This window comes from Dromiciops gliroides, chromosome 3 (assembly GCF_019393635.1).
Source record: "Dromiciops gliroides isolate mDroGli1 chromosome 3, mDroGli1.pri, whole genome shotgun sequence".
Taxonomy (NCBI): Eukaryota; Metazoa; Chordata; class Mammalia; order Microbiotheria; family Microbiotheriidae; genus Dromiciops; species Dromiciops gliroides.
The window spans coordinates 288,388,564-288,414,739 of NC_057863.1; the positions used below are offsets into that span (position 1 = coordinate 288,388,564).

Genomic DNA, 26,176 nt, shown 5'->3' on the forward strand with positions numbered 1-26,176 from the left:
CTCTAAAGTTTCTTCTACCTCTGAATCTAGGATCTATTGTAAGATACCAGCATAGACCACTGGACAATATTACATAAAAAATACATTAGAGAATTTTAAGACAAATAGAGATTCTGGTCTACCTGGGGACTTGAAAAAGATAATTAATAAAAGGTAGAATTACAGGAAGTGAATTGGCTACCTTTTTTTGTTTGTTTATTTTCTCCAGATATAAACATTATAGCTACTAGATTACATAGAGTTTAGAGATTTGTATATCTGAACATTAATTGGTGCATACAGTGGCAAGCAGAAGGTATGGAAGTGTTGGTGTATGAGGAACAGTTAATGGATCTTATAACAAAAAAAGACTTAAAGAGTATATAGTGGTCTTCTACAATTTAAAGGGTTGGTTTGTAAAAGGTATTTAATCTATGTTGTCGACATTTCTCTTTTGTTCTCAAAGAGGACCGTGACATCAGGGTGTTGTCATGACTTGCGGTGAATTGGATCTAAGTGAGAGAGGGCTGTGCAAAGTCACCGGCCTTACTCTCCCCTCCAGAGCCATCTGGGTCCAGTGGCAAGATATACATCAGGACGATTGGAGATGGCCCTGGATATTTAAGGCAATCGGGGTTAAATGAATTGCCCAGGGTCACATAGTAAGTGTCTGAGGTGAGATTTTAACTGAGGTCCTCTTGACTCTATGACCAGTGCTCTATCCATTGTGCCATCTTGCTGCCCCATTCAATCTACATAGCTCCACAGGGAAGAACTGTGTACAATGTTTGGGATTAAAAGGAAGCAAGTTATTGCTCAGTATAAAAACTTTCTAATATTTGTAACTATTTCTAAAAAACCACTGCCTTTTAAAGTATTGCATCCCCATCAAAGCCAAAATTGAAGGGGGATTCAGACACATTTCAATACTTTGATAGATCCTTACTCCTCAGTGGAATTCATTTTCTAACAACTTCAATGTTCCAGGATTTGATACAGTCAACACATTATCATTGAAAAGCAAAGTTATCTAGAAGACTTCAAAATTTCTAGGGAACTCCTCTTCTATTCAGGCTCTTTAGTCGACATCCTCTATTACAATGGCAAACATGTTTGACAGTATGTAAGTCCTGGGGTAGCTAAATGGTGCAGTGGTTAAAGCACTGGCCCTGGATTCAGGAGGACCTGAGTTCCAATCTGTCCTCAGACACTTGACACTTACTGGCTGTATGACCCTGGGCAAATCGCTTAACCCTCATTGCCCCACAAAAAAAAAAAAAACCAATATATAAGTCCCTGTTTTATGTCTTGCTTACTATTAATAATCATAGATTCTATCTATGATATGTAGCATCTTCAAGGAATTTTGTATGATTTTAACATAAGAATAGTGAGATCAATTTTATCTGTACCTTTTAGCAAGCTGTGTCTACAAAACTCTAGTCTATTATAAGATCTCATTTGTGAAAGCCTGCCTATTCCTTTCCCTTGCCTTCATCAAGTATAAACTTAATACACATGTAGGCTATTCTCATTAAGATTTTGTATAAGTGATAAAGTAAACATATGGGCTGGTAGTTACTAATATTTTCTTGATCATTTTTGAAGGGGTAGTAGTAACATCCTAGATTTTTTTGCCAAAAACTTTGTTTCTTCCCCTCTTTCAGATTTCTTGAGAATAATTCTTTCAGTGCTCCCAAAATTTAGTTGTCTCCACCACACACATCTTCTGTGTTTGTGCATGGTTTAGTCTGATGTTTTTCTTATTTCTGTTTCTTTTTTTGTGATTTTGACTTCCTCAAGAAGCACATTAGGAAAACATAACAGATCTAGCTAAAACCTTGATCTTTGGCAAGTCACTTAGATTCTCTGGGCCTCCCAAATTTGTAAATTTAAATAAGCTCTAAGATGCCTTCCCTTCCCTCTCTTGATTATTTCTAATTTATCCTATAAATAGTTTGTTTGTACATAGTACTTTACATCTTGTCTCCCTGAATCAGACTATGAGCTCTTTGAAAGCAGGGACTGTCTTTTATTTTCGTATTACTAGTGCTCAGCATTGTACCTAGCATATAGTAGAGGCTTAATCACTATTTATTGACTATTGATTTCCAGATCTAACATTATGGGTGTCTGTAATTTCTGCAACAAAATAATCAGCACATGAGAGTTTGCAGAAATGCGTTTTTAAAAAATACCTGAAAGGCTTAACTTTATAAAAAAGGTCTTCTATGCTCTCATTGTTTCATTGACATTGAGGTCACTGGAAAATACTATACTTGGCCTGCTGACATTTTACCAAATAAAATGTTTGAGGCATATCTTAAACATGTTGAGCCAGAATCTATCACTGACTCACAAAAGCATAATGCCAGGAGAGATTTCAGAAGCCACATAGTCCAAACCATGCCTGAGCATGAATCCCTTCTATGGTAGCTCTGACTGATGCTTATTCTTCCAGCCTCCATATAAAATGATGAGAAATCAACAAGCTCCCAAGGTCTCCCATTCTACTTTTGTATAGCTATAATGGGGATATCCATGGAGATAGAGTGCATGGCCTGCTAAATATTCCACACACAGCATACAACAGTCCACAGGAAGTGATGATGAAAATTGAACTATTAGATGCTGTTCAAAAAAACCCAACATCAACAAGAACAGCTCAGTGATCAATGGTGTTTCTTTTGTGAAAAGACAGTGCCTAGGATGGGGAAAGACACTGGATGATCAAATATAAGGTTCAAAATGGAGGCTGGTACCCACATAGTAGATGGCTTGAAATGTAAGTCTAAGGAGACTGAACTAGCAAGTGAGAACTACTGAAGAGATTTGAACAGAAGAGAAACATGTCCATATATTCAATATTCATAAAGATGATCTGGCCAATATATGGAGCATGAACTAAAGAGAGAAGGGCAGAAAAATATGTTGCAACATTTCATGCAGGTAATTATGAGGGCCTGTAATCTAGTGGTAATTGGGGAGTGATAGACACAGATATTATTAGATAATAAGTGGAAGCTGGTAACTGGATTTAAAAAATGTAAAAAAAGGAAGAATCAAAATAACATCATTTTTATTCTTTGTTATGAAAGATGGCTTTGTGGCAATGGGAAAGAAATACAGGGGGATCTAGATAATGTAAAAACAAATGATTTCTATAAAAAGCCTTTTTAAAATAACATTAACTTTTTGAAAGGGGGGAAATGGATGAATAGTCATGTGAATGAAAGAAATAAAGAAATAGGGAGAAGGAGGAGGAGGAGGTCTGAGAGAAAAGATAAACCCTTTTTTGAGTATTTTTGTTGTTTAGATACCAGTGGGATTTCCATGTAGGAGATGCCCTGTAGGCAGTTGGATATGCAGGTCTGGAGCCTGGAAGAGAAAGAGGTCTGGAAATATATCTTAGGGAGGCATCTGGGTAGAGGGGAGAAATGAAGTCCAATGAGTGAATAAGATTGCCAAATGTCAGATAATAAAGAAGATGACAAGAAACCCTAGTGAATATTTACCTAAAGGTGCTGGTAAAAGAAGGAGGCAAAGGAGAAAATATGAAGCTAAGGGGAAAAAAAACCAGGAGAGTGTGTCATTTTAGAAACCAAGGATGAGAGAAATTCCAAGGTTTTCAGTGACAAAGCCAAGGGAATAGACTATTTAATTAGGTGATTACTGACCCTTGAGAAAACAGGTTCAATAGAATTGTCAGGGAAGGTTACACAGGATTAAATAGGGAATAGGTGAGGAGGCAGTGGTGACATTAGGCGTAAATAACTTTCTCAAGAAATTTGTCTGCAAAGGGAGAAAGAGAAATGAATTAATCAGTAGCTGAATGGAGTATTTGGTTCCATCCACCAAGTACCTGCCCATTTTCAGCTTTGCCATTTTATCTCCCCTTACGTCAGCTTCCAATAAATCTCAACTTCAAGTGCACAGAAATTTGAGGAAGGTAAACCATGAGCTGGCTATTTACATTTAAGTTCATGCAGCACTGACACCAAGCATACCTAGAGGATGATCATTCCTGGGGCTAATTATGCTTGTGTATATTCTCAGTACATTATGTGATTCTATTTTCCAGATCTCATCTAGAAGTGAGTTCAGACCAGTGGAAGCGTCTGCATCTCTCTCTTCAGGAACTTTTGGTGTGGCTCCAACTTAAAGATGATGAACTAAGCCGACAGGCACCCATTGGAGGCGATTATCCTGCCGTACAGCAACAGAATGATATACATAGGGTAAGACTTTCTTAAAGTGTAGTATTCAGGAAATAATTTTGGTATGGGAATTGGACGGACTTAAGCTGAGTAAACTCCTTAGCTCACTAAAGTCAAGTGCTCTCTAACAAGCAATGATGTAAGTGATTGTAAAAAGGAATCCAAGTTATCCTTATGATATCACATGGGAGAAAAATATAGGATTATTCTGATAAGCTTTACAAATCATTAGGAAGAAAGATTTAATGTCAATAAAATAGAAAAGAAAAACAGTTTTACTTATTTTTACTCAGCAACCATGTATTACATCTGTATATGAAACATTGAACTATAATAACTATAATTGAACTGCATATAAATCAACTATAATTGAACTATAATAATAGCTATACTACCACTACTACCACTAATAATAATAATAATATCTGGTATGTCAAGTTCTGCAAAATGTTCTGAATATATTGTCTCATTTTATCATGACAACAGCCCTGTGAAATGGGTACTGTTATTATTCCCATTTCACCAATGAAGAAACTGGAAACTCACAGTAGTTTAAGTGACTTGCCCCAAGATCACAGAGAGAAAATGCCTAAGGCAGGATTCAAACTCAGGTCTTCCTGACTCCTAATCTAGCATATCCATTCCACTTGCACAACCTTGCTGTCATACTATAGTCTCTGCCTTCCATGGGGTGAGGGAGGGATGGCACATTTACAACAGTAAACAACTAAAGAACATTTCCAAGCCAACATATCAGCAAGGATGTGCAAGTGTCATCATATAGATAGGTTAAGTAAGGGCTGAGGGAATTCACAGTAAGGGAGCAAATATTATAGAGGCCTAGTCAGGGAAAACATTTGGAAGGAAGTAAATCTTGAGGCCATGCAGGGTCTGGGTCAACACAAAGCAAAGAACTATCTGGATGGAAGAGGTGTGAGCTAAAACACAAATCATTTAAGGAGCTTAATAGGGACTTTATCTGACCTGGCTGCTTGAATTCTCTTTTCACCATTATGATGCAGAGCAAGATCTAATTACTTAAATTAGCCTTCTTTTATAAAATGATATTTTACAAGTATTCCAGTCTTTTTTGGTGTTACTTTAACTTTGGAGTAGTTTGGATTTTTGTTTTTAGTTATTTTTAGCTCTTTAATTGAGCTCAGAAGAAAATTATTGGCTGTGAAGGGGAAAGTTTTATGGCTAAATATTTTATAATTGGGGAGGGGAGGCTGAGGGTCTCCAGACCTATGGTTTCATTCAACATGGAGAATCTCCAGTATGCAGATTGACAACATGCCTATAATGTAAAGTCTTAGAGGTACCTCATGCTCTGTACAGTGCAGTGATTTGCATGTAGTTACATAGCTAGTGTGTCTCAGAGGCACTTGAATGCTGGGTTTACCACCTCCAGGGCCTTCCAACATGCTTCTTATAGTTTAGAAAATAATATTGCTACATAGCTCAAGAGTCTAAAAGTTCATCCTCTGAATATTGCATTGAGGGAGGAACTGTTTCATTTTTGTCTTGAGATTCCCCACACCTAAGATTGTACTTGACACAGAATAAATACTTACTAAATACTTGCTGAATGAATGAACCACCCTGCAAAAACTATCCCTTTGTGCTACTTCTGCACATCCCAAAAGATGAAACACTGATCTGTTCTATATTTATAGAGGGATGATGAAATCAGGCCACCATCCAAAGAGCAAATCCTTTGATTTGTTTTCCAGTAATGGTCAAAGAGTTTCACTTGAGCTTTCCACATCCTTCCACCCAACCCCTCCGTGACCAATGACATTCATTTGCAAAGATAGTTAGGCCCGAGAAAGGGGTCATGACATGTGTCCATGTACCAAATGAAGCTAATTGGCCTATGGTGAGGGTGAACTGGCCTGTGGTCAGAGATGAACTGAAACCTCATTAACATCATGCTCTAGGCAACTGCAGTGGCAGAAGAGAAAGTAATAGAAAAGAACAGGGGTTTTCTATTTATTTTACAACCAGAGTCTTTTCATATATAGAGATATAAAGAAAGAGAGAGAGAGAGAGAGAGAGAGAGAGAGAGATACATGGACGACCCAAGCCTTTTCCCTTTATAGCCTAACCCAAGTGCTTTGACACGCTTCTTCCTATCTCGAACACAGCCCTCCCAAAGAATATCATCATTCCTCAGTGTCAAAGATAGAACAATTTAGCAACATGTTTTATTCAGTTTCTTTCACACATTTATGCAGTAAACCTTTTTGTAGTTTAATGTGAGACCTGTCTAGTTACTGATGCTCCTGTTGCCTATAGAAAAAAGAACAAAAGATAATCACTGAAACTGGGCCACTCTTGTCTATTCATCAGAGCTCACTTGGAGGGAGAGAAGGAAAACAAGAACTAAACAAAATTCTGTTCCCATCAAGTCTGTCTTTGACGGATTTTGTATTTGCAGAGTTTTGTTTTTCTTTGTCATGCTTTTCAAGAACACCACGAGCCTTCTCTTTCTTCACAGATTTCTTGGTTTGTCAGTTTTGTTGGCTACTTTTAATGTCATGGCAGGTTCCTTTTCATCAATTCAATCTCTATCTAAGGTACTTGGTAGGTTATTTCTTCCTTCCCAACTCCCTACCAATTACCACCTAATTTGCCCTCCATTTTAGAATTTTCACACCTTTCTTTGAGTTAGGTAAAGGAACGAACATCCCATTAAGATGGCAAAAGTTGAAACTATGATCAAATGTAGTTCATTTTCACCTTACTTTTCCATAAACTTGGTAATTCACACAAAACCATAGGTGGTCTCACCCCACTTGTCAGTAAAGATTTATAGCCAAGATTTGTAATAAATTCCTACTTTCAGATCTATTCTTAAAGGGGAAAATTAATAGTCTAATCTCAGTTTCATTAGTAGAGGGAGATAGAGTTCATAGAAGCAAAACAGACAGATAATCTCTACAACTAGGCCCAGAATATAGTACCAGTGACCAGGGCGACTTTCTTGGTCACGAGAATATATTGATATTCTCAAAGTCAGAAGAGAAGGAAAGTACCTTCTTTAATTGGAATGATTCTCAGAAGTCAATGATAAAACAATATTAACATGTATTAAAATGTCACTAGAAATAGCTGTAGCTAAGGTATGCTTTGGCAAGTATAGAGTCATTATCAAAGAACAAGAAACAACCCTGGAGCTCATCTAATCCAACCTCTTCATTTTACAGGAAAGACAACAGTGACCCAAAAAGACTCAGAAATTTGCCTTGAAAGATCACATAGAAAATCTGGGAATCAAACCGAAATCCTCTGATGCTAAATATGTTGTTCTTTCCACTGTGCCATGATGTCACTAAATTTTGTATCTTGGCACTAAAGTACCCTGAGTCTTCCTTATATTTGTTATTTGCCTAACTAAATTAATTAGTGCTGTAATATCATCCTGTTCAGAAAACATTCTTTTTTAAAATAACTTCCACTGTTTTACTTGAGTAGTCACTAAAGTGATATTTATTACATGTCTCCTTCTGTGATTAACCCAGAGAGAGTTGAAAAGGAGGAAATCATAAAGGGAATTTCTTGTGAGTCTGTCATAAAGCCTAAGTTTATCGAATTCTCTTTGTCCTCCCTAAAATACAAATGGAGATTAAGTCCTACTCATGGGAAGCTTGTATGAATTTGGGGGGGAGGGAGTTGCATTTTTTACTTATGAAATTGTTTGTCATTAGGTTTTCATCTTTTAATTTAAAATCTCTATAATCCCTTCCCTAGAAAACATTAAGGATACCTTCAAAGATCCCTTAGAATTTCTGGTTAAGATTTAGATGGAGGTAATCAATGTATACATTATTAAAACAGTGGACAGAAAGCCATTATTGCATGGGTGCTGTTGACAAATGGAAAGGCTTGAATAAAGTAGTTTACTTGTTCTTTTGTCAGGCCATATATTATGCACATTCGATTTCCTCTGAAGTCAACACAAAGTAAGAAAGAAGTTCAGAAATTCAATGAAATTATCCTGAAATCATTGACTGCAAATTATACATTCATTTAGGCTAATTCTAGTATCAATGCTGGCCTGCTTTCTTTGGGCATATTTCAGACTGTCTATTAGCTTCCTACATTTCCTTGTTATTGAGTACCATTTGGAAACTAAATGAGAAGAATTAAATTCAAAAAAAATATGCCAAGTATAATATGAAAAGTATTTCATTCTGAGCACTTTAGTCCTTAGTATTATGTCAAATCAGCAACCTAGTCCTGGGTGTCCTAATTCAGTTGAAGAATCACCAAATCTTACAATTGGAATGGACCCCAGAGGCCATCTAGCACAATCTTTACTATAGAAGAACCCCTCTACAGCATCCCCAAGTTCACTTGAAGATCTTCATTGAAAGAGAATCCACTACTTTCTAAAACCACCTATTCTACTTTTGAGGAACTGTCATTTTTACTTCCCTTCCCTTATATATAGCCTCACTGTGATTTTTATCCATCACTCATAGTTATGGCCCCATAGTCAATCTGTTGGTGGCAGTTTGTTGTTTAGTGCTGGCAATTGGTAGTGAGATTGTTCCCCTGATTGGCACTATACGAGTACCCCCCATAAGACTGTGGTCTCCAGAGGAATTAAGTTGTAAACTAATCTAAAGTTTGGTACAGTTACGGTCCTGTTTCTGCTCCTGGTAAAGACCTAAATTTCTAAGAAGAAGCCAGAACTAACCTAGTTATTACCAGGAATACCTTGTGATTACTTGAGATTATACAGGATCATGGTCATTTAAGAAGATCCCAAGGGTCCAGTTTTAGCCAGACCAACTTTGGAAACATAAGTCAAACTTGATAGTTTTTCATACCTATATCCTAGTAATATCATCTTTAGCATCATTATCATCATCACCACCACCATCACCATCATCATTTATTATATAGCATTTATATAACATTTGGCTATAAGTTTTGCAAAACTGTTCCTATATTATCTCATTTATTCCTCACAACATCTCCACAATTATTCTCTTATTATCTCCATTTTATAGATGAGGAGGGGGCAACTAGGTGGTGCAGTGGTTAAAGCACTGGACTTGGATTCAGGAGGACCTGAGTTCAAATCTAGCCTCAGACACTTACTAGCTGTGTGACCCTGGGCATGTCATTTAACACTGATCGACTGCACAAAAACAAAAATCAAAAACAAAAACAAAAACAAACAAAAAAGCCCCCAACAAATAAAATATAGGGATAGGGAAGCTAAGCAGTGCAGTGGATAGAGGACTAGCCCTGGAGTCAGGAGCACCTGAGTTCAAATCCAGCCTCAGACACTTTACGCTTACAAGCTGTGTAACCTTGGGCAAGTCACTTAACCTTCATTGCCCTGCCCCCCCCAAAATATATATATATATATATATATATATATATGTGGATAGGCTACATCATAAGTGTCAAATGTCTGAGGCTGGACTTGAACTCAGGTCCTCCTGAATCCAGGGTCAGTGCTTTATCCACTGCGGCACCTAGCTGCCCCCCATCCCTACATTTTCAATGATCATCACCTTATTTTCAACATACCTCTAAACATACTTGCTTCCTCTTATTCCTCTTATTGGCTAGCTATATTTGATACTGTTATTTCATACTTTTATTTTGATTATCAAGTGAGTGAAATATAAGGTACATTAAAAAATTTAAGTTATAATTTGAAAAGTATTATGACTTTCTTTCATAGCCCATCAGGTTCATATTCAGTTAAATCAGCCCACTCTTTATCATAATCCTATCCACCCTTCCCTCCCTATTCCTTGTGCCTGGAATTGATGTCCCCTGCATCTCTACCTGTTGACAACTTTTCCTTCCTTCAAGGTTCAGACTTTTTCTATTCTAAGAAGCTTTCATTGATCCCCCATAAATCTCATCTTTTCTTACAACTCTCTTCTGATAAATAGTAAACAGGAAAGAGCTAACAATTTTTTCTTTCTCCTTAGCTTCTTTGCCATTCTTCATGGTTTTCCTCATCTCCCTAGTACATGTAATTTCTTAGGCAAGGGAAGATTGAGCCTCTAGGTTTGTTTGTGGTTGTTGTTTAATTTTTCTCCAGGGTGCAGATTCTATTAAGCATTCTGTCTTTACATTGCTTCCTTCATATCTTAATAATTTTTTTAATCTATCTGGAAAGGAACCTCTCTTCCTCAGTCTGACCTTTCATTCCGACTATCCTTATTTTCCTTTTCTCAGATAAACATGTTTGTTTGTGGAACTGCTTGTCTTGAAGGCAAGTATGATATGTTCAACTTTGTTAGGAACTTCTGGTCATGCTACCATATCAATATGTTATTTTCCCCTCATGTTTCTCTTTCTTGTTTGCTCCACAAACATCAGTTGCAAATTTGCATGCATTTGTTGACTCAAGTTCTGTCAGGTACAATTGCCGTACATATTTGATAACAACAAAAAAAAATAATTTACAAGTGCACCTCTGTTTATAAAGTTTATAAAGAAACATGCTTGCTTATCAGAAATTTCCCCACACCACCCCTTGTGTCCCAGTGGTATAAATCCTATGAGAGCCACAGACATGAATTTAATGGTAACAATAAAGTTGTGAGCCCAGGCAGATGGAAGGATGGTGGTGCTCTTGAAAGTAACAAGAAAAAAGAGAAAAGGGAAACATTTGGGGGAAAAGATAATGAGGTTAATTTTGTGTTTGTCGAGTTGGAGATACCAACAACCATCACTTTCCAAAAAACATTAGGGGTTTGTATATGTCTATGTGAATTCTACATGTTAGAATTCAGAATAGTTGCTTCCTTTATGGGATTTTCACTATCCAAAAAAAAAACATTTTCCAATTTTTTTTCACATAAATTCATTGTGTGGACTACCTACTGACTTCCATAGCTAGAAAAACCAATGAGTTCATGAAATTTATGTTATATGGAAGATGACCTCAGGACATTTTGTTCTTTTAAATGAATGGTCCAGAGCCTTGTATACTTAAAATTATCAAGAACTTTATCTCTTCAAGAAATTTAAGGAGAAGGGAGCATCAGACAGAATTATAAATCTTAGTCTTGATTTTCTAAGAATATAGGTAATAGGAAATATGACTAAAGCATGAGCTTCAGGTTCCAAATATTGGTTGATGCCTAGGAGCCAAGAAGTAGTTTCTCATGTGCATATATTCTAAAAATTTATTCAACAAAGGTTTTATCTGAGAGGTACACATGACACCTATTTATAAAATTCAAGAGTCTGGGTATCGTTTTGCCTCTTAACAATTAACAGATAATGTATTATAAAAAGAAGCTTAACCCTGTATTTCCTTGTTTTTAGTAATGTTCCCTTATAACTAATCCTTTAGATTTCCTTCCTTCTAGGGCACAATATAATGCTTTGTGAAATGTTGTTTGAGGCAAATAGCTCAGACCTACCCTATATTTCACATTGAGAAATCTTGTTTCTCAAATTGCAAAGCATTCCTGTACTGTTCTACTAGGAAGTGTTTATTAAACATTGTCACAGGACTCCTTGAGAGCTAAACTTTAAAAACTGGGATGTTCATTTTTACATTTCAAGTTGGTCATTTCTCCCTGTGAGGGAAACAGCATAGAGCTGTATTCAGAATCAGGAAGACTTGCATTCAGGTCCTCCAGCCCTTCCTCTTGAGAAGCCACCCATGTATCCCAATGATAATTTGACCCATAGAGTGAAGAAAAGTAGTTAGATCGGAAAACCAGCCTTGAGCCTTAGCCGTAGTAACCATTATAATGTTCAGAGGAAGAATTCTTCAGCTTTCCAATTCCCAAGGCATCAGCTCCCCACAACCACTGCTTAAAGTGCTTTCCTCCTGGCTCACAGTTTGACAGCCAGCTTGGATATGCATTATTCTGTAGGGGCATGACTCTCCTTGAGCAGATCTTGCCTCCCCTTGTCAAACACCCTCAGGGCTGACTTGAGGAGCCTGGCACCCATGTATGACTGACATGCCTACCACTACAAGCCAATGAGTTTCAGTCAGTAAGGAGATGATAATGACATGGATGCCTATATGCAATGACATACCCATTTTTGGTTTTTCTTTCTATTCTGATCCATGAGTAAGCATAAGGAAGTTATGGACTTTGTGGGACTAGATGGGTCGAGAGGGTCTACAAGAGAAAGGGAAAGATAGGTCAGGAAACAAAGGGAAATGAAGGAAGAGAGAAATTTAAAAGATTATGGGCAGAGTTCTGTATCTGTATTTAAATATTCCTTGTCATTTCTAAATCCTTTTTCAGGATATAGTCAGATGAATTCTCAGTGAAACAATAAATACGTGAACCAAAGGGCTATGAGAAAAAAAAGAACTGATCAGTGGCTTGGTATTAACCTTGTTGTTAGTTATTTAATCTCCCTGGGCCTCAGTTCCCTCAACTGCAAAATGAAGGGAGAAGTCTGGCTGTCTTTAAAGTCCTTTTGAGGACTAGGATCCATGATTCTGTGAAGTGTTTCTCATTGTTACTACCGCTAAAATATTTAAGAACATTTTACTGGGTTAAGTTTTCACATTACTCTAGGGATTTTTTGTTGTTGTTGTTGTCTAATAAAATTTACTTTTAGTTTCTCCAGAAAGGCTCTTTAAACCATCAACAACTATATTTGGCCTTTTCTATAGTAAGGGTTGTTTGTTTTGTTTTCTTTCTTTTAAAGTGTTCTGCCAGGGTCATGTAGGTGGCACTGTGGATAAAGCACTGACCCTGGATTCAGGAGGGCCTGAGTTCAAATCCAGCCTGAGACACTTGACACTTACTAGCTGTGTGATCCTGGGCAAGTCACTTAACCCTCATTGCCCCACAAAAAAAAAGCTATGTATGTGTGTGTGCCTGTGTGTGTGTGTGTACACACACACACACACACATATATATATATATAAAAGCGTTCTGCCACTAATTCACTCAATGTCTACAATGACAAGATTGGACTAGACTTCGTCTTTAAAGTTACATAATTGCAAGCAAAAATACTAATACCTAATTATTACATAATCTTATCTATAAAATTAGATGTTTGGAATAGGGAATTGCCACCTCTAATTTGTATCCCCTTACCTCTGGTCCTGCAACTCTGTCTTGTCCCCAAGCTTTACCTGAAATGCTCCCCCCATGATGCTTTCTTATGATCATGAATAGATTCATTTGATCAAAGATCTGCCAGCACTTAGTCACTGCAGTACCTGCCCCTCCTAAATGCCCTGTTACTTCGGAGAGTACCGCCATCTTCCTGATTACCTAGGCTGGACACTTAAATGTCATCCTCAACTCACTCTTACCCACACTCCCCTATATCCATTCTGTTGCCAAATCCTGCCAATTTTACCTTTGTAACCTTCTTCGTATACATCCTCTTCTCTCTTCTGACACTGCCAGACCCTCAGGATTTCATGCCTGGACTATTGTAACTGCCTCCTGGTTGGTCTCCCGATCTTAAGAGTCTCACCACTCCAATCTATTCTCCATTCAGTTGTCAAATTAATCTTCCTAAAATGCAAATCTGGCTATGTTACCTTTTATTCAATAAACTCCATTGGCTCTCTCTTGCCTCTGGCATCCAATATAAAATCTCCTTTGCATTCAAAAAACCTTTCACTACCTAGTCCCCTTATAATTTTCCAGTCTTCTTACACCTTACTCCCATGACATATTTTGAAATCTAGTGACACAGGCCTCCTTGCTGTACCTCAAAGACTGTAGACTGCAGGCGTTTTTGCCTGGATTATTCTTCCTCCTCATCTCTGCCTCCTGACTTCCCTGATTTCTTTCAAGTACCAGCTAAAATCCCATCATCTATAAGAAATCTTTCCTGATCCACCTTAATGCTAGTCCCTTCCTTCTACTGATTATCTCTAATTTATCCTGTATACATCTTGTTTGTGTTGTTTGTTTGCTTGCTTGCTTACACAGTTGTTTTCACATTGTCTCCCTGATTAGACTCAGCTTCTTAAAAGCAAGGACAAGTTTTTGTATTTCCTTGTATACCCATTGTTTAGCACAATGGCCAACACATAATTGTGCTTTATAAATGCTCATTGACTGACTAGTGGAAGTATTGGTAAGTTTTCCATCAGATTTAGTTGTTTTCCACAACCCTGGGAACTTACCAGGAAGGTCTCCTAAGCACAGTACCCCCAATGTCTGTTTATACCTGAGAAGTATACAGCACCCACTCTCTCGACAAGACAAAGTATTTACAGTGGACAGGACTAGGGATAGCTTTGACTTTTCAAACATTAGTACAAGCTATATTTTATTTCTATTTTATTTCTTCAATCTCGGGCCATATCTTTTTTTAGCTACTTACAGTTGAAAAATACATATATGTATAGAAATGGAATAAGAATACAATCTCAGGTGACATTCTATCTTATCAATGCATTTTGAAAATCCCTTGGGTTTTTATAGTGGGGCTTTTTTTTAGGCTCCATTAGGCTATATTTGCATTTCTTTTTTTTTTTTTGTCAGACATATTGCAACCTACATTTCAAGTCTGAAAGTCCCATTAAACCAAGAACTCTTATATAAAATGAAAGGTCATTAGCACAGGGGAGAGTTTTTAAAGATTTCCTGATTGTCAAAATGGTTTTTACTCTTTGTCATCCTTTTGGCACCAGTCAAATTGCCGGAATATTAGAATTACAAGTTGACCTGGTAAAATCATAATCCATGTGGAAACACCCAGTGTGAGTTGGTAGTAAAAGTCTGAGTCACCACATTTACACCACTTTTTGTTTGATTTCACAGGCCTTCAAGAGAGAGTTAAAAACCAAAGAACCTGTAATCACGAGCACACTTGAGACAGTGAGAATCTTTCTTTCAGAGAAACCTTTGGAGGGACTCGAGAAGCATTACCAGGAGCCTAGAGGTAATTGTAAAGATGTCATAATATATTGATAGAAGAATCAGTAATGACTGAGAAATCCATAAATTCTTAATCCCTGTGTCAGGAGAGTTTATATTTTCCAGGTTAAATGTTACTGTGTAATCAATTCAAATTAAACCCTATAGATGGAAAGAATCAAAAATCTCAGTCTCCAGTGGGTAAACTTGTGTGCCCATTTATAAACAAAATTCGAAATCATCTTAGATACAAATAGCTGAATTTTTTAAAATGACTGTAGTTATTAGAAGGAACTTTACCATTATAGAGACTATAAGCTAATTACCAGTTTAAGAGACTAATCCAAATGAATTCTTATTTGACCCAAACATCATTCTCATTATTTAGCTCAGCAGTCTAATTGGAACTCTGAAGAAACAAGATAGAGTTAAGCATGAGACCAATGTAAAGCATAAAAGACTCAGCAAGGATTCTTTGTATGTTATAGCTTCATATTTCCAAAATTATGCTGTGACATCTAAAACAGCTATATTAAAGCAGCATTCCTATCTCTTGTTGTTAATGTTCCCTTTTATCTAATATGAACCATTCAATGCTATTTTTAAAAAAAAAAAACATCAACGTAATAAAGAATGTGACCTAACAGCTTGTTGTACTACAAATTTAGAGCTGCCTCCTGAGGAGAGGGCCCAGAATGTCACAAGACTCCTGAGAAAACAAGCCGATGAGGTCAACACCGAGTGGGAAAAACTGAACCTACATTCTGTTGATTGGCAGAAGAAGATAGATGAGGCCATAGAAAGACTACAGGAACTTCAGGAAGCAATGGATGGATTAGACCTAAAGTTGCGTCAGGCTGAAGTGATCAAGGGCTCTTGGCAGCCAGTGGGAGATCTATTAATTGACTCTCTGCAGGATCACCTCGAGAAAGTCAAGGTATCGTGTACCACTTATCTTCATCCTTTGGTATCATCCAAAAGAATTCTAATATGAGATTTGATGCAGATTCTTCAACTCACACTCCTAGAACTGAGGGAAGCTTAAAACTCTATAATCCATTCTTTTTAAAAGTTATAGAATCTCCTTGAATTTGAAACTAACCATGGGTGGTTATGATGGTCAAAATATAGCCCTACCTATAATGTTTCTTAAATGTATAGAGATAGGGTATGCAGTAAAAAAATCACAGTACTGGGATTAAGTGCAAATTGTCAATAGTCCTGACTCTGCCACTAACTAAATGGTATGACCTTGTTCAAGTCATTTTCTGGACTTGAGCTATGTCTTCAGTTTCTCCAGGAAGGCTTTCCTGATCTCTTCCACTGGCTGAAGATTTTCTGAACACTATAAAATGGAACAAATCATAATAAATAGCATAAAATGCATACTTTCTTCTAATATCAAACTACAAAATTCAGCTCCATGGAATAACCTTAGATTCTAGCCTTCAAATACTTCTGTTCTTTGTGCCCATTATTTTGTCCATGATATCCTTATCAACTTATTTCTAAAATCACTATAACTCAACTGAAAGAAAAATAAAACTTTATTTGACCATATTTCATTCTGTTTGCCATTTAAAAAAAAGCAAAATGCCATGCCTTGAAATTGCTACATCCTTTATAGGTCAAATTTTTATGAGTATATTTCTTTTTTGTTGGGATTTTTTTTTTTGGAGGGGCAATGAGGGTTAAGTGACTTGCCCAGGGTCACACAGCTAGTAAGTGTCAAGTGTCTGGGGCTGGATTTGAACTCAGGTCCTCCTGAATCCAGGGCCGATGCTTTATCCACTGTGCCACCTAGCTGCCACTTTTATTGGGATTTAAAAAATTAATAAGCACTTATTATCTTTCCCTTCTCCCCCAACATTAAGGAAGGAAAAAAAAGGAAGGGAAGGAAGGAAAGAACAAGGGAAGGAAAGAAGGAAAAAAGAAAGGGAGGAAGAGAAGAAACATAACAAATATCCATGGTCAAGGAAAGCAAATTCCCTCACTGGCAATGTCTAAACCATTCTGCGATTTGAGTTCATCACTAGTCTTTCAGGAGGTAGACAAAGAGCATCATCTAAAATCCTCTGGAATTTTGGTTTGTCATTCCATGATCCAAGTTCTGAAAACTCTCAAAGTTGTTTTTCTTTATAATGCTGCTTTCATGATATAAATTCCTCTACTAATTCTGCTCACTTTATTTTGTCTTATTTAATATAGCTCTTCCTCATTTAACTGTTTCATAATTTCTTATGGTACAATAATATTCTGTTTCATTCAGGTGCCATAATTGTTTAAACTTTCCCTAATAGGTGGATACCCTCTTAGTTTTTAGATTTTTGCTACTGTGAAAAGAGATGGGACTTTTTCCTCTTTCTTTGATCTCTTTAGAACATAAGCTTTGCAGTTATATTGCAGAACCAAAAGATATGTGTGATGTAGTGACTTTTTGAGGAATAATTCCAAATTGCTTTTCAGAATGACTAGACCCATTCACGGGTCCACCAATAGTGCATTAGTATCTGTTTTTTCCACAGTCCCGCTAAAATTTGTCAATTTCTTTTTTTTTTTTGTCATCTTTGCAAATTTGATGGATGGGATGTAGAACCAATGAGTATATTTCTAAATACCCCCAAAATAAGTCATTATAACATCCAAATGCAGTAATGAGAGATTTCTTTAATCTAGACCTATTTCCTTAGAAACAGGTTTTATAGGGCCAAGAATTTCACTATCGTTTGTATACCTACTTCACTTTAAACATTGAAGCAGACATTAGGAGAAATAAAGCATTGTCCTAAATGTCTTATGCTATATACTTTTTTTTTTTTTTTTTGCTGGGCAATGGAGGCTAAGTGACTTGCCCAGGGTTACACAGCTAGTAAATGTCAAGTGTCTGAGGCTGGATTTGAACTCAGGTATTCCTGAGGCCAGTGCTTTATCCACTGCGCCACCTAGCTGCCCCCTTATGCTATATACTTAAAACTCATCACATTGCAATCTTGTTTCTTGAGCAAATGCCATATCTATGCAGGCCTGGAAATAACAGCATGCATGTGCCAACTTTCTGTGTCAGACATCTATTAAATTGGTAAATATGCTGTTCTATATAGCTTTTCTAAACTACTTATTCCATGTACTCTGTAGTGTATATTTTGAGACTTTCTGGTGGTAATCAAGGTTAGGGTATAGATTATATCCACCAAGAGGGAAAGATGAAACTACCAGAATAATTTTGACTTTGCCCAATAGTTATATTTAGCAATTGAGGATACAACTGCTAATGCACTCATTAATTTCACTTTTTTTAGTGGGGAAAGTAATAATCCCACTGTATCCCCATCTTGGTCATACTGCATCAGGAGTATGGTCAATTAAGGGTATAACAGTTTAGGAAATATATTTATATACTGTGGTATGCATCCAATACATCAGTGGTTCTTGAACCTTATGGTCTCAGGACTACCCTCCCTTATACTCAAAACTTGTTAAGCACCCCCCCCAATAAAGAGTTTTTATTTATGTGGCATGCTATTTATTGATATTTACCATATTGTAAGTGAAAATGTTATAATATTATTATGAAAATAGTCTCCCTGAAAAGATCTCAAGGACCCCCATTATCCCTTCACCACTCTGCAAATTGCTGCCATAGGAAGTAACTAGTAGAATGAGAGAATGAGAGGCTATAACACATAAGGAATGGTTGCAAGAATTGGGAGAGGAGATATGTAAGCTGGATAAAAGAAGAGGTAAAGCAGTCTTCACATTTAATGGAAGAATTAAGAGCAATGGAGAAAAGGATAGGAGGAGAATGAAGAGAAGGTTTCATTAAAATATATGAAAAAGCCAATAATGAAAGTTGCTATGGAATTGGTGACCTCCAAAAGCATTAAAGTCTCCATTATTAGTGTCTTCAGACAAAGAATTCCTGCTCAGGTAGGCATTGGACTAGATGAGGGACAGTGAGGTGCCTTCCAATTTTGTGATTAGTTGCTTGGCTCATTGTACCTTAGCCTACTCCAACACTGAATTAAAAACAGGGACTCTTCTAGAATCATTCCTTTAAAATGTTAGCACAGTAGAAAAAAGATATCTACATGAGACATAATGAGTACTTTTTTTTGGGGGGGGGCAGGGAAATGAGGGTTAAGTGACTTGCCCAAGGTCACACAGCTAGTTAAGTGTCAAGTGTCTGAGGCCAGATTTGAACTCAGGTACTCCTGAATCCAGGGCCGGTGCTTTATCCACTACACCACCTAGCTGCCCTGTGAGTACTTTTAAAAAGAGTAAAGACTTGGTTTTCAGATTAAAAAATAATGTTTTGGTTCCTCAATAGTCACTTCACCTCAGGAGATTTGTGTTCTAGTCTTTGTTCTTTTTATTAATTCACTTGGACAAATTCATTGGACTATAGATTTTGATCTGACAGTGACTCAGAAACCAGCAAATTCAAATCTCGCATTTACCAATGGCTTGAAGAGGATGAGTAACTTTCCCAGAGCAAGATGTATAGTAGGTATCAGAGATGACATATGGAACTAGGTCTCCTAATTATAAATCCAACACATCTGCAACTTGATCATATCTTGTTCTAACATCCTATTATCTAGGTATTTTAATAATATATACATATATACATGCATACATGCATACGTGCATACACGTACATGTGTGCATACATATATGTATATAATATATAGTATGCATAATCTATATATGTAACATGTTTATGTATTAGTTAATAGATCCACAATTAGCCATTTTTGTCCTCAGAAGGCTACTCGTGTTGATTACCTCCAATCAGTATCGTATATAGCTTGTTTTTACATAGTGGCTTTAATGTTGTCTCCCCTATTACACTGTGAGATACTTGAGAGCAGACATTACTTATTGCCTTTTTGTTTGTTTGTTTGTATCTCTAGTATGTAGCACAGTGCCTAGATCAGAGCATCATAGCAGGTACTTAATGAGTGACCTTGCTTAGAGTGGAGAGAAGACATCTCAAGACACTGTAAGGCTATTGTCTGACAGAATTAAACTAAGGTGGTTCACCTAGGAAGGAACTCATCTGTTTGCTTCTTATTTTAGCTGATTATTTTTGCTAAAGAGGTGCCTGGTTCAGTTGTTTTTCTGTTACTGTAAGTATAAAAAGTTCTGTCAGTCCTTTTCAATGTTGACACCTGGTTGAGATGGAGGGGCAGTGGTTGCCTCATTATAACTCCGGGAGTTAACTTGGATGGAGGCTGCTAGTGAGCTATAGAGGCCAAAATTAATGGATTATCTTTAAGTTTATGGTTTATGAGATCTTTCCTGAATATACTTTTATGTTTCAGGAAACATGATTTAATCCCTAGTATATTTGAATATATATATATATATATATATGTGTGTGTGTGTGTGTGTGTGTGTGTGTATGCATGTATGTATATGTGTGTGTATATATATATATTTTTAAGTGTGTTGAAATCAAGCTTTACATTAAATCATATTGTATAAAATGTATATTAAGTCAGTGTGGTGGTGATATAGCTAACATAACTTACTTACAAGTGTAGTGAGAATGGTTTCCTGGAAAAAAGCTTGACTGGTGGAGATGGGAGAGCCCTGGACTGAGTTCTCACCTATTCTCTCTCACTTTGAGTACAGTTTATAATACCAGAAGTCCTTAATTATGACAAGAATGCTAAATTAGTTCATATCCCAAAAGAATCAGATTTGAGATAGTGTGGTGTGCTTTAGCAGTAACTACCTTCCCCTTATGTAAGTAGAACCTGACTCTACCACTCTATTCCCATAATGCCTTTAGCTTCTGAAAAGGCAGCCCACAGTAATTGTTTCAGACATCTGCTTAGCATACTTTGAAGTGCATATAAGTTCCTTTTCAGTTTCATTTGAACTCCAGCTGTCTTCACCAAAGTCTATAATCAATCTGAATTAAGTTGTCCTACTTCTCTTAATAAGTTTCTTATTAAGTTCTGCATTGGCCTCTTAGTGAGCCTTAAAGCTAATTCATGTAGAATTGCCATTTTCTACTCATTCATTTGTCAACTCTCCAAATCCCAACTAAAAACAATCAGGAAGACTATTAATTTGCTGCTTCATAAACAACTTATGTGAGAATATATGTTGCAGGCAGGCAAATGATGTAAGACAATGAGTGAGGAGGAAGGAGATGGAGGCATGTAATAGATTTTTAACTCAAAGGAAATGACTTCCAAATTCAAAATAAACATCTATGCAATAAGAGAAACATCCTCCTGGTTCCTGCAATTATTTCATAAATGACTTGATTGCTGAGTGAACTTTATTTAAAGATAGGAAATCTTTGGAACAGTTGGAGACCGTGAACATGTCCTTTTTATTGTCAAACATTTTAATTTAGACCTCTGCAGAAAAAGAGCTTTGCCGGATTTGTTTCAATAGACTGCAATGAACATAGGCACCAGAATATGCTACAAATGTTGCTCAATTAAATGAGAGCTGTGCAGCAACTCTTTTAGTCATAGGCATTTAGGAGTTTGCAGATAATCAAAATGTTCAGTTAATGAATCCATATGATATTATTTTTTCTCAAGAGGTATTTTCTTGGGCCTTGAAATTCCCTCCCCACAACATCACCCAGGCTTCCATTTGATAACAATAATCTCAAAGATTTCACATTTAATAGAGCAGCTCTAGAGAATTGGCTGGCATTAGAATCCAGACTAAGCACTTGGGGTGCAGTAGGAGACAGCAATAAATGCTCTCCCGTCCTCCAGAGACGTTGTCTGACAATTATAGACTACTCCAAACAGAAATTAAGTAACGTATCATTAGCATTAAAGGATTTCAGATCTCAAAATGGTATTGTTATAATCTAGTATCCAGAGAGGTCTGATCTCATTATAAAGTGTGAATGTTTTAATTCACTGCATCTGTGGTATTAATGGAGTCTTCGTTTTCCTGGGAACATTTTTATATGACAAGAAACTAAGAGATGAGGCATTTTTATTAGATTCTATGTATAGAGTCGTTGCATTAACTATACACATTCCTAAGATACTAGTGATATTTAGTTAAACATGCTACATTTGCTTAGAAAATGGCAGCTCCTGGCCTACTTTCTTTTTTAACTCTCCCTTGGCATTTCTCAAAGATGCTCAAATTTCAAGTATATCATTGAGCTATTCTTCTACAAGTAGAACAACAAGGCATGATTTAAGAGCAAATAACCCAAGAAGTAGGTGCCAGATGTGCTGTCATGCCCTGCAATTACATTTTTCACGTTTATCCATTTAACACTGGCACCAATATCATGCCTCAGATAACCTCCCATTAAACAAGTTAAGCAATGACACTGAGAAATGGTTGCCAGTAAGCTAGAATTCTAGATGTGATGGAAAAGTAGATGTGTATATTGCTAACAGAACAAAAATCTTATTTTAGAAAGGAATATGAAAAGCGTTTTTTAGGATAAAAATTTGTCCTTCCCCAAAATAATGTTTTGACTATATTTTTGTGTACCTTATTCTGTAAGAGTTAGAGGAATCTTTGTATGAGAAATTAACTATTTTGTATTTGATTATTCCATCATTTTCAATTTCTTCTATTTTTGTGGGTCATGTGAAATAGTATTATGGTATTTGCTTTCAATTAAAAGTAATGTTAAACACATCAATATAATACTCAAATAAGTGGATTTAAAATTGACCAAACTTATAGAAACCTGTCCAGTTTTCTAGATCCAATCTTATATTTTCAGTTATGGAAATGGAATTTCACATAGGAGGTTTAAAATCAATAACTGCTTCTTCTTTAAATAGTGAAACTTTAAGGGAAAGAAATTGAAATGTAGGGTATAACCAATTAAACCACTGGGACTTAGGCTGTACCTTTCTTTTAAAAATTATGAGTCATATTTTCACACTTCATTAAGGTAATAGGAGATAAGTAACAAGAAGAACTTGATTATCCCTCATTACTAAAGCGCATACTAGGAACTGATTTTTCTCTTGGACAAACAACTATTATTGAGATTATGAAAAAATCAACCTTACCCGTTAAAAAAATTATCTCATAGTTGTAATATCTTACCAGTGAGCCATTCTATTGTTCTATGAATTAAATGATCTCAAACTTCAATATTCCATGGGTCTTCAAAGTGCTTGTCTGAAATATAAACACATGTTGGTATAGTCCAGAAGTGTCAAACTTAAGACCTAAAGGCTACATGGGCCTGCAGAACTCCTGAGTGGGTTCTGAACCAGATTAACATGTAATTGGAAAATGTTTGACAAAGCCAATAAAAATACAAAACTGCATAGATGATGTTAATTTGTGATATTCTAAGTCAATATTCTTGCAACCTGCAGGGATCTATTTCTGTTTGAGTTTGGCACCACTGGAGTTGTCAACAAACCTACAAACATTTATTAAGGCAGACACTAGGTTAAGTGCCAAGACATCAGATACATGCAAAAAGAAAAAAAGAAATCTCAATCTCTCTCACACACTCTCTCTCTCTCTCTCTCTCTCTCTCTCTCTCTCTCTCTCTCTCTCTCTCTCTCTCTCTCTCTCTCTCTCTCTCTCTCTCAAAGAGCTTACATCCCAATGGGGGAAGACAACATGTAAATGGAAGCTAAAAAGAGGAAAGTGTCTGTGAAGGTCACTGTAGAGAAAGAAATCTAAAGGGTCAGGAACTTATCTGGGAGAGGAACTAATAGCATAGGAACAGAGCAGAGGTACTTAATCTGAAGTCCATGATATCTTTTAATATTTTGATAGTTGTATTTTAAGATAATTGGTTTCCTTTGTATTCTGATGTGCTTTATGAATTTAAAAACATTTTTCTGAGAACGGATTCATAGGCTTTACCAGACAGCCAGAGGGGTCCATAACATAATAAAGATTAAGAACACCTGCTGCAGGGAGATCATAGGAATATAGATTCTGACCCGAAGTAACATTAGAAGCCACCTATTATACCTCCTTATAAATGAGGACACTAAAACCTAGAAAAGTGAAGTGACTCTCCCAAGGTCACACAGTTAAGGCAGAGCTAGGATTTGGAAGTGATTCTCTGAATGGCTCTCCCCAGTGTCTCAAGCTGCCATTCCTAAAAGCACTAAGCTGTGTTCCAGTAGTGCTTCTGGGTTTAGCAAGCAGCATGACTGAGCCAAGATATTCTATCCTCTCAGGAAGCTAGGTGGTGCACTCGATAGAGTATGGAGCTTAGAATCAGAAAGACATCTTCCTGAGTTCAAATCTGACCTCAGACAATTACTAGCTCTGTGACAGTGGGCAAGTCACTTAACCATGTTTGTCTCAGTTTCTTTTTAGTATCTTTGCCAAGAAGTTCCCACATAGGGTCACAAAGAATCAGACATGACCAAAAATGACTGAACAACAACAAAGTTATCTTCTTAGCACCTTATTTTTCTCATTTATAAAATGAGTCAAACTAGAATTCTAAGGTTCCTTCCAGCTCTGTGTTTTATGCCAAATTCAAGAATTTTTACTAATGTTTTTCTTTGGATTTTTAAAAAAGTTTTGTCACTTTTATACAATAGTGCTCTTTCCTATACTCCCCAAGTCTCTGTATCTAAGAGCATGTTTCCTTTATCACCATCATCTCTTTGGACACCAATAGTTCCTTTCAGATATTAGGACCAGAAGTTCCTTTCAGAAAAGAAGCTTTGAAGGCATGGCAAAAAGCAACTGAAGAAGAACGAACAAATGTTTCCCATTGTCAAATAAGTGGTAGCAATCAGTAAACATTTATTAAAGTTCTTACTACGTGCCAAGCACCACACTAAGCATTAAGGATACAAAAAGAAGAAAAAGTCATTCCCTACCTGGTATATTTGCAATGTTTTTCATCCTTAAAATTGTCCTAGAACTGAATGTTTGTCCAAAGTTTAAATTAAAAATATATTTTAAACATTTTTCTTTACCAAGTATTCTCTTCCCAGTTAGTTAAATGTAAGATTGCTTTTTTACCATACAACTTCCTGTCTTACATGATGCTTATAAGTAGCAGCAGTCCTCAGCCTCCAAAGACTTGGTCATAACCATTGAAGCCTTTGAACTGTGTTTAATTAACATCTGTTTGTTTGAAGTAAATGGTAGAACATTTAATCACTGTTCATTCTTCTTAAGCTGCTTTTAGCTTGCCTTCAAGGACTCTGCTCTGAACGGAACTGCTGGTGCTAATATCTGAAATGGGCTATTGGTGTCCAAAGAGAGCATGGAGATAAGGCAACAAGCTCTTAGATGCAGGGGTTTGGTGTTATATAGGAAAGAGCACCAGACAGTTATAAAACCTGGTTTGAAGCCCAGTTCTAAAGCTAATTGACTGGGGGTAAGTTATTGAACCTCTCTCTGAGCCTCAGTTTTTTCATCTGTGCAAAGGAGACCATATTCGCATTAACTTCTTCATACAATCATTGTGAAGAATTTGCTTTTTAAACTGTAAAGTACCATATGTGGTGGTGGTGGTGTTTTAAATCATAATCATTATTATTGTTCTTTCTAATACACTGCATGATGCTTCCCTCCTTTCTTTATGGTGAAAGATGTCTGAAAGAGGGAGTAAATTTGGGTACTGATTCCATGAAGTTAGGATACCTATAACAGGATTTATTGAACAGTTAAAACCTAAATACTACCTACAGAAACTGTTCAGGTGCAATGTGAAAACCTTCCCACCCCCAGATTGTTGTTGTTGTTATTATTTGTCCTTAGTTCTCAAAAAGGACCATAACATCAGGGTAATATTATGACTTGAAGTGCATTGGATTTAAGTGAGGCAGGGCTGTGCAAAGGCACCAACCCTCATTCTCTCCTCCGGAGCCATTTGGGTCCAGTGGCAAGATATGTATCAGAATAACTGGAGATGGCCCTAGATGTTTAAGGCAATTGACTTGCCCAGGGTCATGAAGGTAGTAATTGTCTGAGGTGAAATTTGAACTCAGATACTCCCAACTTCAGGGCCAGCGCTCTATCTACTATGTTAACCTAGCTGCCTCGACCCCTGGATAACTTCATGATGACATATCCACTGGCCTCCATCACTTGAACCGTTGCAATAACCTTCTAATTGGTCAAATCTCTCCACCCTCCAAACCATCACCTACTTAGCTGTTAGTGATTTCCTAAAGA

General features: G+C 36.7%; 1 protein-coding gene across 1 annotated transcript in view; it reads left to right on the top strand.

Annotated features, from left to right (window-relative positions):
• The window catches only part of DMD (dystrophin), a 2,325,391-nt gene that overhangs the window by 1,889,036 nt on the left and 410,179 nt on the right, over positions 1–26,176 (top strand). The window contains 3 exon segments of the mRNA XM_043994767.1: positions 4,061–4,217; positions 14,951–15,071; positions 15,715–15,983. Coding sequence (XP_043850702.1) covers positions 4,061–4,217; positions 14,951–15,071; positions 15,715–15,983 — 547 coding nt within the window.